Here is a 12,250-nt window from a genome sequence, read left to right as displayed (position 1 = left end):
TTGTAGTATGGGACAACGTGAGCTTTCATCGTGCAGCCCCAGTCCAAAACTGGTTTGCTGACCACCCAACATTTCTCGTGCAATACCTCCCACCATACTCACCATTTCTGAACCCCATAGAAGAATTCTTTTCGGCATGGCGGTGGAAGGTATACGACCGGCAGCCCTTTGTGCGCATGCCTCTTGTGCAGGCCATGGAAGAGGCATGTGATGAGATTGATGTGGGTGCAATTCAGGGATGGATAAGGCACTCAAGGCGCTTCTTCCCTCGATGTCTGGCAAGGGAAGATATTGCCTGTGATGTTGACGAGGCGTTGTGGCCAGACCCGGCTGTGCGGCAAGATGCTGCCTAATTATTTTTCTTGCCTTTTTTTGTTTTTGTTTTTTTTACTGTAATATATTTTTTTCAGAAATTTTCTTTTTCAGTTTACTTTTTTTGTAAGAATATTTTTGTTCAGTCCCATGTAAATATATCTGCTGTGCTTATGTTGTACTGACTTGTTTACTGTAGTGAAGGAAAAAAAATAAAAATGTTGCAACAGCATGTGTGTGTATCTGCAAATATTTCTGTGCATGTGAACAATCTGATACATATTTTAGTATTATGGCAAAGCATACTAAAGATGGGGGTGCTTTTCATTATGCCCAACAGTGTGTAGGTGGTTAGGCAAAAATCTGGTAATATGAATGAAGTGTGTGCCATTTCATGCAAAAGTTTGATTTTGATAATGCTCTGTGTAGTTTCGGTTGCAGTGCTTCATTTTGCAGGATATATGAGGTATTTTGCAGTTTGGGTGTGTGGTTTTGTGAATTGTGTTAAGTGTTTTGATAAAACCAGACTAGTTTGAAAAATTGTGTGTTAGCAATTGGAAAAAACTGTAATCTCCACACCCTTTCCGGTCATGCCTCACCAATTTTCCCCCAGGTCTTAGTGTCCCCCTACCACATTACAGTTTTTCTCGATTGCTTAAACACATTTCTTGAAACTATGCCTCATATTCTCAAAACAGTAAACACAAATCCATAACATCTCACCCAATTCCCCCAAAACATCCTATTTTCAGGTCAAAATGAAGTTCTACACTCAAAACCATTCACTCTTGCTGAAAAAACAAACTTTGGCCTCAGACATCACACACAAGCCCTCAAAAACACACACACTACAACATAGTCTTACATACTGATGAGGTCAATTCAAAACAATACTACAAAAACCAAAACCAAAAACCAAACTAACTTTATGTTGCTTGTGGTTCTCCTCCTCAAGGAAGTTTTCACATGATGAACACACGTATACATTTGCACATTTTTTTATTCCATAATGTACTGTACAGTACTTTACAACAAACAACAAAAATATTCTGCCCCAGCATCACATCTTTGGTCTGGGTCAGGCCAGAGAATCTCGTCAGCATCACAGGTGGTACTGGCCCCATCCAGACAACAGGGGGAAAATCCTCTTGCATGCCTGATCCACCCCTGGCACACATCAGCTGAAATGTCCTGTCAGGCTTCTTCTATTCCATCGTCTTTGTGTCCTACAAAAATACAAGTACTGATAACTAACTGTAACACATCCTTTTTACAAAATGGCAGACAGAAACAGAAACTCTATCTGTATGTAAGGCAGTTTGATGCATGTGTTGTAACAGGGTACAGCACTCAGAAGTTTTAGTAGAGTACACTGAGGTACACATCTGTTTTCCTCTCTGAAGATTCTTATGATCAAGGCGATGGTGAAGCAACTTAAGTTTAGCTGAACTCATCGCATATGGACAAGGACATGGTCAACTAGTAGCACAAATTTCATCTGAGACTCGTTGTCTCCTTGCCCATCATCCTCATCCTCTTCCTTCACCTCTTCCTCCACTCCTTACCGCTTTTGCTCATCCTCTTCCTCCTCCTCTCTGGTATGCTCAAGCTTTTCAATCATGTCTTTCTGGATTCATTGTTTCAAAACTGAATGAAGTGACTCAGGCTCTTTTTTCTCTCTACTGAAGGTTCTGATTGTTGTGATAAATTTTGACTCTTAGTGTTTCCACGTGGGTAACTGTGTGCTAAATGAGCTCAAGCTGCGCTGACTTGAGTGAACAATATTGAATGCTAGTGCTTTATAAATGACCACATGGTGTAGGCAATGAGAAATGAAGGGATTTGTGTGTAGAGTTTTGCAGTGACGGTTCAACAAATCTGATTCGTGTCAAAAAGGGGAATAGTGTTTATAGTTTAGGGAAATGGGTGTGCTTTTTGATAAATGGTGTTATGGTTTTGAAATTTTAGTTCAAAAGCCTGGTTATAGTGTTTAAGCAATCTTCACAGAAGATTAAACACAGTTACTCATCTACAAACATTTACCCGTTCATAATTCTGTGGTGAATGTTTTATGATCAATCATATCAATGTGTCCTCAAATAAAAAGGCAAAAAAAATATTAGTTTGCATGCACATTTCATGAAAGTATGAAAAAACATACAATACAAAATAACACAATACAAAACAAATATACAACAGTAAATCAGAAATTGCTGCTTATAATATTATTTTGCTATCAGTACAATGTAATAGACACTAAAAAGCTACTTAAATTAAGTTCCGAGGATACTTTCAAATGTTATCATTTTAATATCATTATTTTCACAGTGAAAAAAAAAGGGAATTGGACATTTAGGATTATGACCACAAAGTACACAATATGTTCAGCGTTCAATGTTTCTCTTTCTTTTCATCTGTTGGCCAATAGCGTGCCTGCTTCATGACGAACTTTCACTACCTATAAAGATGTTTCTGTCAGTCTGAGATTCAGAAATAAATAGTTGAACACTTTCCTAGTTTATGATTGAATCACTGGGAGCGTCTGGAATATGAATGACAAACATGTTTCACTCGATCTCGTTTAAAAACATGTTCTTTATAGAGGCAGTGATTGTCGGGATTATTTTTCACTCTTGTGATGCGCATCAAGGTAAGAACAGAGTTCATTTACTATTTCTGATCCGCACTATCATTTATCGACAAAAGAAATATTCTGAGTTTGGATACAGCCTATTTAAAATGTTCATTAATTATCCAGACTGCAATGTTTTTTTTTATATATAATGAATCAATAATATTTGTATACATACAATTAATCCCAGTTAAATTGTTTACGTCTTTTTTGATTACTGCGGCATTTCTTTGTCAAAGGAATTACAATCGAAAGTGCGATTTGTGTTTTAATATGGAGTGAGTTTGCGCTTATTGTGTTTCAAGAGGAAGCCGCACTTTGGTCACAAGATCAATCATGGTCTGGTGTTTTCCGCGTCTCTGAAAATCTCCGCATGTCCTGTGAGTTTGAGTGAACGCAGCACAGTTACGCATTTTCACATTAGCATAATTTGTGGACAGGTGATGACCGCACAGGGGACATTATAAACCGCTTAACGTGAAAACCGCTTACCGTGGCTTGGCTAATGTACTAAGTGAGTGATATTAACAGACCAAGCTCAGTAAATATCAAACAAAGAAAGTAGGCTATAGGCCTACTATGTACAGAAAAGTAGTTGAGTCCAGAATTTGAACGCAACGCATTTAATTTCACGATAAAGGGTCATGAAACCACCCTGTTTTACCCTGGTTGTTTACAGCATAAAGCTCAAAAAAGTCTGTTAAAATGGGCGTGTAAAGCTCTGGAAAAGTGGGAGTGTAGAGGAGAGGGGAGAGAGCAACCAATGAAACACAGACATAGAACACACTCATTATACAGAATAATGAATATTTGAGCTCTGAGAAAATGACGACAAACTCCCAAGCACAAGGGAGAAATGCAAAAGAATATTTAATAGGGCTAATAATAGTCTACTGTGATTATGTTTACGAGCACTGCCATCTCAAAATCAGTCTTTTGTCTATCAGAATAATAGTGTTGTCGTGTTCAGATAGGCTACACCACTGTATCAGTGTCCAGATTGCACATATAATTCATTTGAAGACTTGATGAAATATGTGTGCATAACTACACCGTGCTGGTTAAACAGCGATACTATGATTCACGTGGCTAGTGTTGTTAAACACAATGCGAAGCTCCGCGCTGAAACCGATCATATGCACGCTGCGAATGTATATCATAATAACAATTGTATTTTTCATGTGTTCATATTCAAACTCCAGTTCTGACCGCATCGTGGGTAAAAACAAATCAACACTCATGTGCTGCTGTGCTGAGGGAAACATACACACGGCTCGCGTGTTTGAACGCAGCTAGAGCAGGCAGAGGTGAATGAGCCGCACTTTTTTGACATTTGAATTCTCCGCTGTAATGCGATCTCACGCAAACATATTTTCCATTTGTGCTGGTAGATTACAGCAAAACAATCCACATGCACCCAAACCTCTGCTCTGGTGGTGTCGCAGGTAAACACATCTTTGTGTTGTAGCACTGAGGAAACGAGCACCAGCGAGAGAAGTGATACTTCCTAATGCATAATACCACAATTATAATCGTATGCATACTACAGCGCAGTGATTGGATTGAATGAGCTTAAAGTCATGAATAAATACAGAAACTGTTGACGTCAGCATGTTCGACCAGCCCATACTTGGAGCCAACCAGCACTCCGGATCTTGCCGGTAGTACAGATTTTGTGACATTGCTCCGACTTTGCTTTTCAAACCGGAAGATAGAAATCGCTCTGAAAAATGCAAAAATAACTAATTTTAACTTTTAAATAAAATTAATGAGTACCTTTAGTGTTTTCAGTGATGTGCAGCCTATACATATCTGTTCACTGCAGGCTTAATGTAGCCTAGTGATATTAAAAGACCAAACTCAGTATGCATCACACTATAAACCAGGGATGGACAACTCCGGTCCTGGAGGGCCAGTGTCCAGCAGAGTTTAGCTCCAACCCTAATCAAACACACCTGAACCAGCTAATCAAGGTCTTTAAGATTAGTATACTAATAGTATACTTAGTATACTAATTAGTATACTAAGTATACTAATCTTAAAGACCTTGATTAGCTGGTTCAGGTGTGTTTGATTAGGGTTGGAGCTAAACTCTGCTGGACACTGGCCCTCCAGGACCGGAGTTGTCCATCCCTGCTATAAACCATACTATGGACGGCATGTCACTAGATTTGTAATGAGATGCATTCGAAAGCTTTTTCAGCATGCTCGGAGTCATTTCGGAGTCATCAAAATAAATTCACAAGAGCAAGTATATTGTTTGCACATTTTTATTTACATTAATGACAAAATAACTTAATTAATAAGAGCACAAGTATCTGGAACTTCTTTAAGTCTGTCTAAATATAATTTCATATTTGCAGTCTTCTACTCCATATCATTTCCTTAGGAAGATGTGCTAGACACTGCCCAGGTGAAAAAAAATACACTTCTATAATGTACTTAAAGTGCTCTATTTTCGTGTACTAATTTTGTACTTAATATACTAAAAATCTTCTTAAGATCATCTTAAGAACATCTAAGTGTACTCAACTGTGCTATTTTGAGAAACCATGAAATATGAACTAAAATATGCTTTTAATATACTATCTCTGTATTTAAAAAATGTATTTAGATACTACTTATAGTACATTTGAACCCATAGTGTACTACAAGTGGTAAACAAAAATATATTTTTTTAAATACAGAGATAACATAAGTGAACATAGAGTAACATTTGAGCATAACATAAGTGTTAGGCCCTATATTTTATTATTGGCTTACTATTAGAGTAATAGCTGCACATACCTTTCTCTTTTGCATGTTTTCCCTCTTCCTTTTTATTTATTTACCTAAATTGGCCTCCGGTGGCTTAGACCTTTTATCTTACCATACACACTGATTCATAACGCTCCAAAGCTTCCGAAAAGTGTGTTTTAAGTCGGCCATCACTAGTAAGTCGTTATTTAGTTGTTTTTTTTGGCGCACCAAAAATATTCTAGTCTCTTTATAATATTAATATTGAAGCACTGTACTCACATGAACTGATTTAAATATGTTTTTAGTACATTAATGGATCTTGAGAGAGGAAATGTCATTGCTCCCTGTGCAGGCCTCACGGAGCCATCGGATTTCAACAAAAATATCTTAATTTGTGTGGAACGACATGAGCATGAGTAATAAATGACAGATTTTCATTTTTGGGTGAACTAACCCTTTAAAGTTCTTCATTCTGTGTGCATTGAATTTATTTAATACACAAGTTCCACAGTTTGAGTTGAATTATTGAAATGAACTTTTCCACAACCTCTTTTTTTTCACAACAGCTTACATAATTAAACTTGTCATTTTGATGGTGGATATTATCCTGAAAGGTCCAATGTAATCGTTAATGCTGATGTCCGCAATTTTTCCTCTTTGTCGCCATCTCTGTTTGAAACATGCAATCGCAGTCATATGCGGAACAGTTATCTGTGCGTGCGTTGTGCCTCGGCACAGCTCGTCAGCGCGGATGAATCTAATGCTAACTGTCAGTCACCGCACCGGTGTGGATACTCTGAATCACAGATTCTACGTCTTGAAAGTATGACCAACATAAGAATTTTCACTGGAAAATATCATCTGAACAAGTAAGTAACATGTTTGCCACTTTTGTTTTGACCAACTGAGGAAAAAAGCATTAGGCCTAAATCACGCTGCCAATGATGATTAAATCTAACGATCGTTTATCTTGAATCATCCCGTGCAAATTATTATTACTGTTATATTGTTCTCAAATTGTTGTTGTTAACAACATCCCACTGCGTGACTGTGTATTTAGTGTGTATTAGCGTTACATGTAGATTTCAATGTCTGTAGCCCATAGACTGTAAAAAAAAGCTGTAGCCACTCCACAGTCCGACGACTTTTGCTTTTTGACTACAGGACAGGTGAATCTCCAGTTGTCACTGATGATTGTCATTTGGACCTTTCTGGATTACAATCCGCCATCAAAATGATAAATTTTGGCTATAAATGTGCCGCTACCGGCAGCGTCCTCACGAGATAAAACTGATCAGCCTGAACTCCTTCTTTTGTTTACGGACGTGACGTAATGACGCACAGAGGAACTGCTGCATGCTCAAATTTCCCGCGGAAATCCGCCATGTCGCTCTTATTATAAAACATTATTACAAGCTTACTGTTGTGAATCGAGACAAGATAATTAGATAGTTTTGAACACTGGCTGGTTGTGTACTTGTTTAAAAGTTGATTTTGGATAATTTTTAACTAAAAAAAGTTGCGGATTGCAGCTTTAAGTATAACAATAATAATAATTTTCATGGTTTGAAGTGATGTGAGCTAAGCAATCATTAGATTTAATCACCATTGGTAGTGCAATTTATTGTAATGCTTTTTTCTCAGGTGGTCAGAACTTGTTTGTTCAGATGACATTTTCCTCTGAAAATTCTTATTTTGGTCATACTTCCAAGACGTAGAATCTGTGATTTCGAAGTACAGTATCCAAACCAGTGCGGTCACTGACAGCAAGCATTAGATTCATCTGTTCGTCACTGCACTTATCAAATCACAAAAGGCTGCAATTTAATTCAGAATATTCATTTCTGTCACCTTACATGACAAGACTTTGTGCTACAGTAAAAAGTGTTTTTATTGTTGTTTGTGTTTTATGTTCCTCAGAGAAACACAATGTCTACTACAGGTTTACAGTCCTGACTAAAGCATTCCCATTCCCTCCGTTCAGTGCTGTGGGAGTGTATGATGACAGAGAGTTTGCTCACTACAGTAATGAAGGCTGGGTAAAGACCCCGGTATCCTTCAAACAAAATCAAAGAAATGTGAATAAACTTGACAGGACCGTACTTCTTCCAGAACCAGGTGAATCTAGAGACTGGTACAAAGATCTGCTGAGGACTCTGTCAAACTGCCCAAACAGTTTCCCACTTTGTTCTGGTGAGTTTAATGTTTTACTCTTATCAACCAGCAGACATGTTATGAAACTGAATATATCTTTTTACTGTAAGTTTGTCATGAGTGTTGTTCTGTGATTGTAGATCTTCATGTTCTTCAGAGAATAATTGGCTGTGAACTGGAGAAACTTCCTGATGGAACAGTCAAGAGTCTGACAGCCTATGATGAATATGGATTTGATGGAGAGGATTTTATATCCTTTAATTTTAACACTATGCAGTGGATTGATAAAAACCCCAAAGCCAAAGAAACTAAAGAGAAATGGGATCTTCAAACAGGACGAAACCAAATCCTTGAGTATTTCCTCAAGATCTGCATGAACTGGATCTCCACATATAACAACACACATATGAGTATGTTTTAATCAGATCACATTATTTAGCTCCTGTGTGTGACAAAATAACTCAGAAATTTTGTTTCTTGTTCTGTCTCAATAAAGAAGCACTTTATCATTCTGCGACAAATAAATACAGAATGTTAGTGAAATATTCTCACTTGAATCTGTCATGTAATTTTTGCTTTGTATCTAAAAGTGACAGTCTTCAGAGCAAAAACACATTTGAACTTAGAATTGGTAAATGTTCATGGTTTGCTTCATGCAGGGGTTTCCTCTACACTTCTTAGATGTAATTGTGTGTTTGCATCAGGAAATCATGTTAACAACCCTATTTTTCACAGCACATAATCTTTTTTTTCTCTTGTAAATGTTAGTTTGCTAATTGCATGATTATTATCTCCTCTAGGTCGACCACATGTTCATGTCTTTGCACTGAAAGCTGCTCCAGATGATCAAAATAAGCAAAGCCTGACGTGTCTGGCCACTGGTTTCTACCCCAGAGATGTTCAGATGAACATTAGATTGTACAGAATTAATCTTGAGGATCAAACATCTTCTGGAATCAGAGCAAATGATGATGGAACCTTTCAGATGAGAATCAGTGTGAAGATCGACAGAAATTATGAAGGATCTTATGACTGTCTGCTCATTCACAGCAGTCTGACTGAACCAGTGTCAGTAATCTGGGGTAAATATCACTATAAATTCAGCCACTCACAATGTTGTAGCAAGAGAACATGATAATACAAACACTTCCTGTAGGAGCCAAATGTAGTGATTATTTAACCACTAGATGGCGACGTTCACTGTGGTGTAGGTGCAGGTCACGTGTTCATGCCATATACTTAACTTCCCTTGGGTTGTAAAGGGTTCTTACCATAGATCCACATGCTTTTATTTTTTTTCTCATTAAAACATTAAAAACTAAAACAACAAAACAGACATAACTATGTGGACATTGTTTATTTGTTTATTCCAAACTACGACTAAATAACATCTTACCACATTGACCCGGCTTATAGGAAATCCAGTACAATTTCAATTAGTGTCTCAACTCATTTTTAACACTTCATAATGTTGATTAAAAAAGCATTTAATTTTTAGTTTTTATTTATTATTTTTGTAATTCTGCAGATGGAAAATGTTCTAACTGTGAACCAGAACCTCGATGGGATGTTGGAGCAGTAGCAGTAGTTCTCCTTCTCGCTGTGATTGTGATTGTGATTTACTTCATCTACAAAAGGAAAAAATCAAATGGTGAGTTATAATACAACACTGTTGCTTTAAATGTCTTGTTTTTAAATCTGTGTTTTAAAGACGTTTTTAGAACTATAAATGGACAGTTTCACAAAATATACTGTGTGACAGGAGAACTAATAGAGATTTTGATATTGGTGATTTTAATTTTTTGGATTTTATTTGATGGGCACAGACAAGGCAAGATTATCTATAATAAGTAATTGATACGTGTGACATCAGTGCAGCTTGACAAACATATTTACAAGAACAGAATATCTGTATGTACTCAAGAGGAAGTTTTATCCACCTTATTTTTAGTGTAAGAATGTAGTGGTCATTTGTAACTTGAATGTGCAAGGCTTCTGGTGTCATTCACTTCCAGTTATTAAAGCCGAACAAAAACAGTTGAGTTGCAAATATTTAATTGCTTTCTATATTATTTAAATTTCATTCTAATAATCAAAAACTCACTGGTTTGTAACACAAATAGTTTTACCATTTACAGCACTTTGTTATTTTTCCAGTTATTTACCATTACATCTCTCGTTAGGAGCATTCGGCACAGCATTCGCCTATTCAAAGTCTGTAAACTGAAGCAAAGAATCCATCTCTTGATTAAAGATGCTTGAAACTTGCTCTTCAGTATGTGATTAAGCTGAAAGCAAGCAAACAAATGCAATCCAGCTTGAATTGAATAGATTTGCACATTCAACTCATTTATGCTCTATTCACCCTTAGAACATCAAAAAATTAAACATCATGAGGAATTTGGCCCAACAAACGAAGAACTTGTCTCATCCAAATGAATAATATAGAAGTGAAAAATCTTATATAATGTTTGTTATATTTATACGAGTTGATTAACTGTTGTTTTTTACTATTACTGTGCTAATTATGTTTATTTATTTATTTTAATATTGTTCTTGCCATGAAAATAGCCATAGATGCCGATATGGCAATAAAAATAAACAAACAATCAAATCCAGTTATTTACCTATAGGTGCTAATGAATCCACAGAAAATAGTTTACATCCACATTGTGAAAAAAGATGGATACTGTATAATCTGCTGTATCTTTTTTTTTTTAGATCTGAAGAGAAGCAGGCACAATTATGGCTCAATGGTTGTTCGGTCACAAAATGTTCAGTCAGAAGATGATAGGTAAAGACTGTAATAGAGAAGATTATTATGATGAGGACCACATATCATCATCTACACACAGGTATCTCCACATCACATTCATTGTCTTTCTTTATGCAATGAGAGTTGGAGAAATCAAATCAAAATCAGTCCAAACTGCAGCAGGTACAGACTCCAGTGGATCAGCAGTGTTTTAATTCATTGTTTTAATCAGTAATGTTACATTGATGTGTGTCCCTGTAGTGTTCCTGTAGCTCAGCTAACGGTGACCACATTGTTAGCAGTGCCGTTGTTTGATTCCCGGAGAAAACATGTATTGATCAAATGTACAGCTTGAATACTTTGTAAGTCTTTTTGATAAACTGTCTGATAAATGCATTAATGTGCCTCTTTGGCCAATGTGTTGTGCAATAAAAGAAATGCATGTCTTAATAGTGTGTGTGTGTGTGTGTGTGTGTGTGTGTGTGTGTGTGTGTGTGTGTGTACTGGACATGATGTAACATGATATTCATGGTAGAATGTAAATGTGAATTAAAAAAAAAAAAGAAAAATCTAATTTCAAAGGTGCCCTAGAACCCTTTTTCACATGATGTAATATAAGTCTAAGGTGTCCCCTGAATGTGTCTGTGAAGTTTCAGCTCACGCCCACTGAGTGGCAAAAGACTGAAGGGGCTCGGACGCGAAGCTCAGCGCCTCGCCACGTCTTTAAAATTCGAACGCATTGTTTTCTATGAGTGTACGCACACCGGTGGCGACATTCGGCGCCTGTCCGCAGCGCTCAGCTACAACTCAGAAAAAAATATAAAACAATGCGTTCGAATTTGAAAGACGTGTCGCGGCGCTGAGCTTCGCGTCCGGTGTGCGAGCCCCTTGAGCGGCAGCATTGTTTTTCAGCGTGAATGTCGTGAAAAACACACAAAAAACATCCAAAACAGGAAAGAGCTTTGTGATTGACTGTACAAATAGCTTTGATACAAAAACTGAGGTATATATTTAAAAACTGCAGAAAGCAACGACTCCAGGCAGAGAAACGTGGTTTTGCAGTTATCATTTTGTGTCAAATTGTTGGATTTTGAGGTAAAATCATACCGTGTATATTGTATTGTTTTATATTGTGTTGACAGCTGATCAATTAAATATTTTCCATCTTATATTCTGCATAATTGGGTGTTTTTCAATAAACAACAACACTGACAAAAACTATACTATAAAACTATATATGTTTTAGGGCTGGACAATATTACGATATAACATTGATATAAGTGATTATGCGGATTTAAACCTACCTATATTGTAGTTATATAAAATATTCACAGGCAGATTTTCTTTATGTATTTCCCCGTCGAAATCAGGCACATATAAATGTCAGGAAACACAACTCCTGGCTGCGTGTCAATATCCATGGATTAGGTTTATTTGACAAGTTGTAAGGAACACATTCAATGGACCCTTTGCTAAGCCCCGCCCTCCTTAGTTACTGTTGCTCCGTCTTGCCTTTAATCATTTTATTTCACGTTCAAATATATGCATTATGAACAAAGAACCGTCATTATTTCCAAGCAATGATGTGCTGAGTTAGCTAGCTAGCTAACCTACTCGTCAGATTGTCCTACCTGGGCTTACTGCATATGCATACATCA

The 12,250-nt window shown here is 36.9% G+C and overlaps 1 protein-coding gene across 1 annotated transcript; it reads left to right on the top strand.

Moving 5' to 3' along the window:
* The first annotated feature begins 2,740 nt into the window (after positions 1 to 2,740).
* On the top strand, positions 2,741 to 11,747 carry LOC137037820 (zinc-alpha-2-glycoprotein-like). The gene is made up of 6 exons (XM_067412127.1): positions 2,741 to 2,962; positions 7,604 to 7,876; positions 7,978 to 8,247; positions 8,638 to 8,919; positions 9,366 to 9,488; positions 10,559 to 11,747. The coding sequence occupies exons 1-6, from the start codon at positions 2,866 to 2,868 to the stop codon at positions 10,633 to 10,635; spliced, it is 1,122 nt and encodes a 373-aa protein (XP_067268228.1). The 5' UTR covers positions 2,741 to 2,865; the 3' UTR covers positions 10,636 to 11,747.
* Positions 11,748 to 12,250: the final 503 nt, after the last annotated feature.

The sequence above is a fragment of the Chanodichthys erythropterus genome, chromosome 15 (genome assembly GCF_024489055.1).
Source record: "Chanodichthys erythropterus isolate Z2021 chromosome 15, ASM2448905v1, whole genome shotgun sequence".
Classification (NCBI taxonomy): Eukaryota; Metazoa; Chordata; class Actinopteri; order Cypriniformes; family Xenocyprididae; genus Chanodichthys; species Chanodichthys erythropterus.
The sequence above is the reverse complement of the archived record's forward strand: the minus strand, read 5'-3'. Positions and strand labels throughout refer to the sequence as shown.

What these genes read in the sequence shown, in the direction of transcription:
- LOC137037820 (XM_067412127.1), top strand. Translation starts at nt 2,866, where the DNA reads ATGACAAACATGTTTCACTCGATCTCGTTTAAAAACATGTTCTTTATA. An exon ending in ACCAGTGTCAGTAATCTGGG is followed by an intron (nt 8,920 to 9,365) that starts GTAAATATCACT and finishes GTAATTCTGCAG; the next exon opens with ATGGAAAATGTTCTAACTGT. An exon ending in CAAAAGGAAAAAATCAAATG is followed by an intron (nt 9,489 to 10,558) that starts GTGAGTTATAAT and finishes TTTTTTTTTTAG; the next exon opens with ATCTGAAGAGAAGCAGGCAC.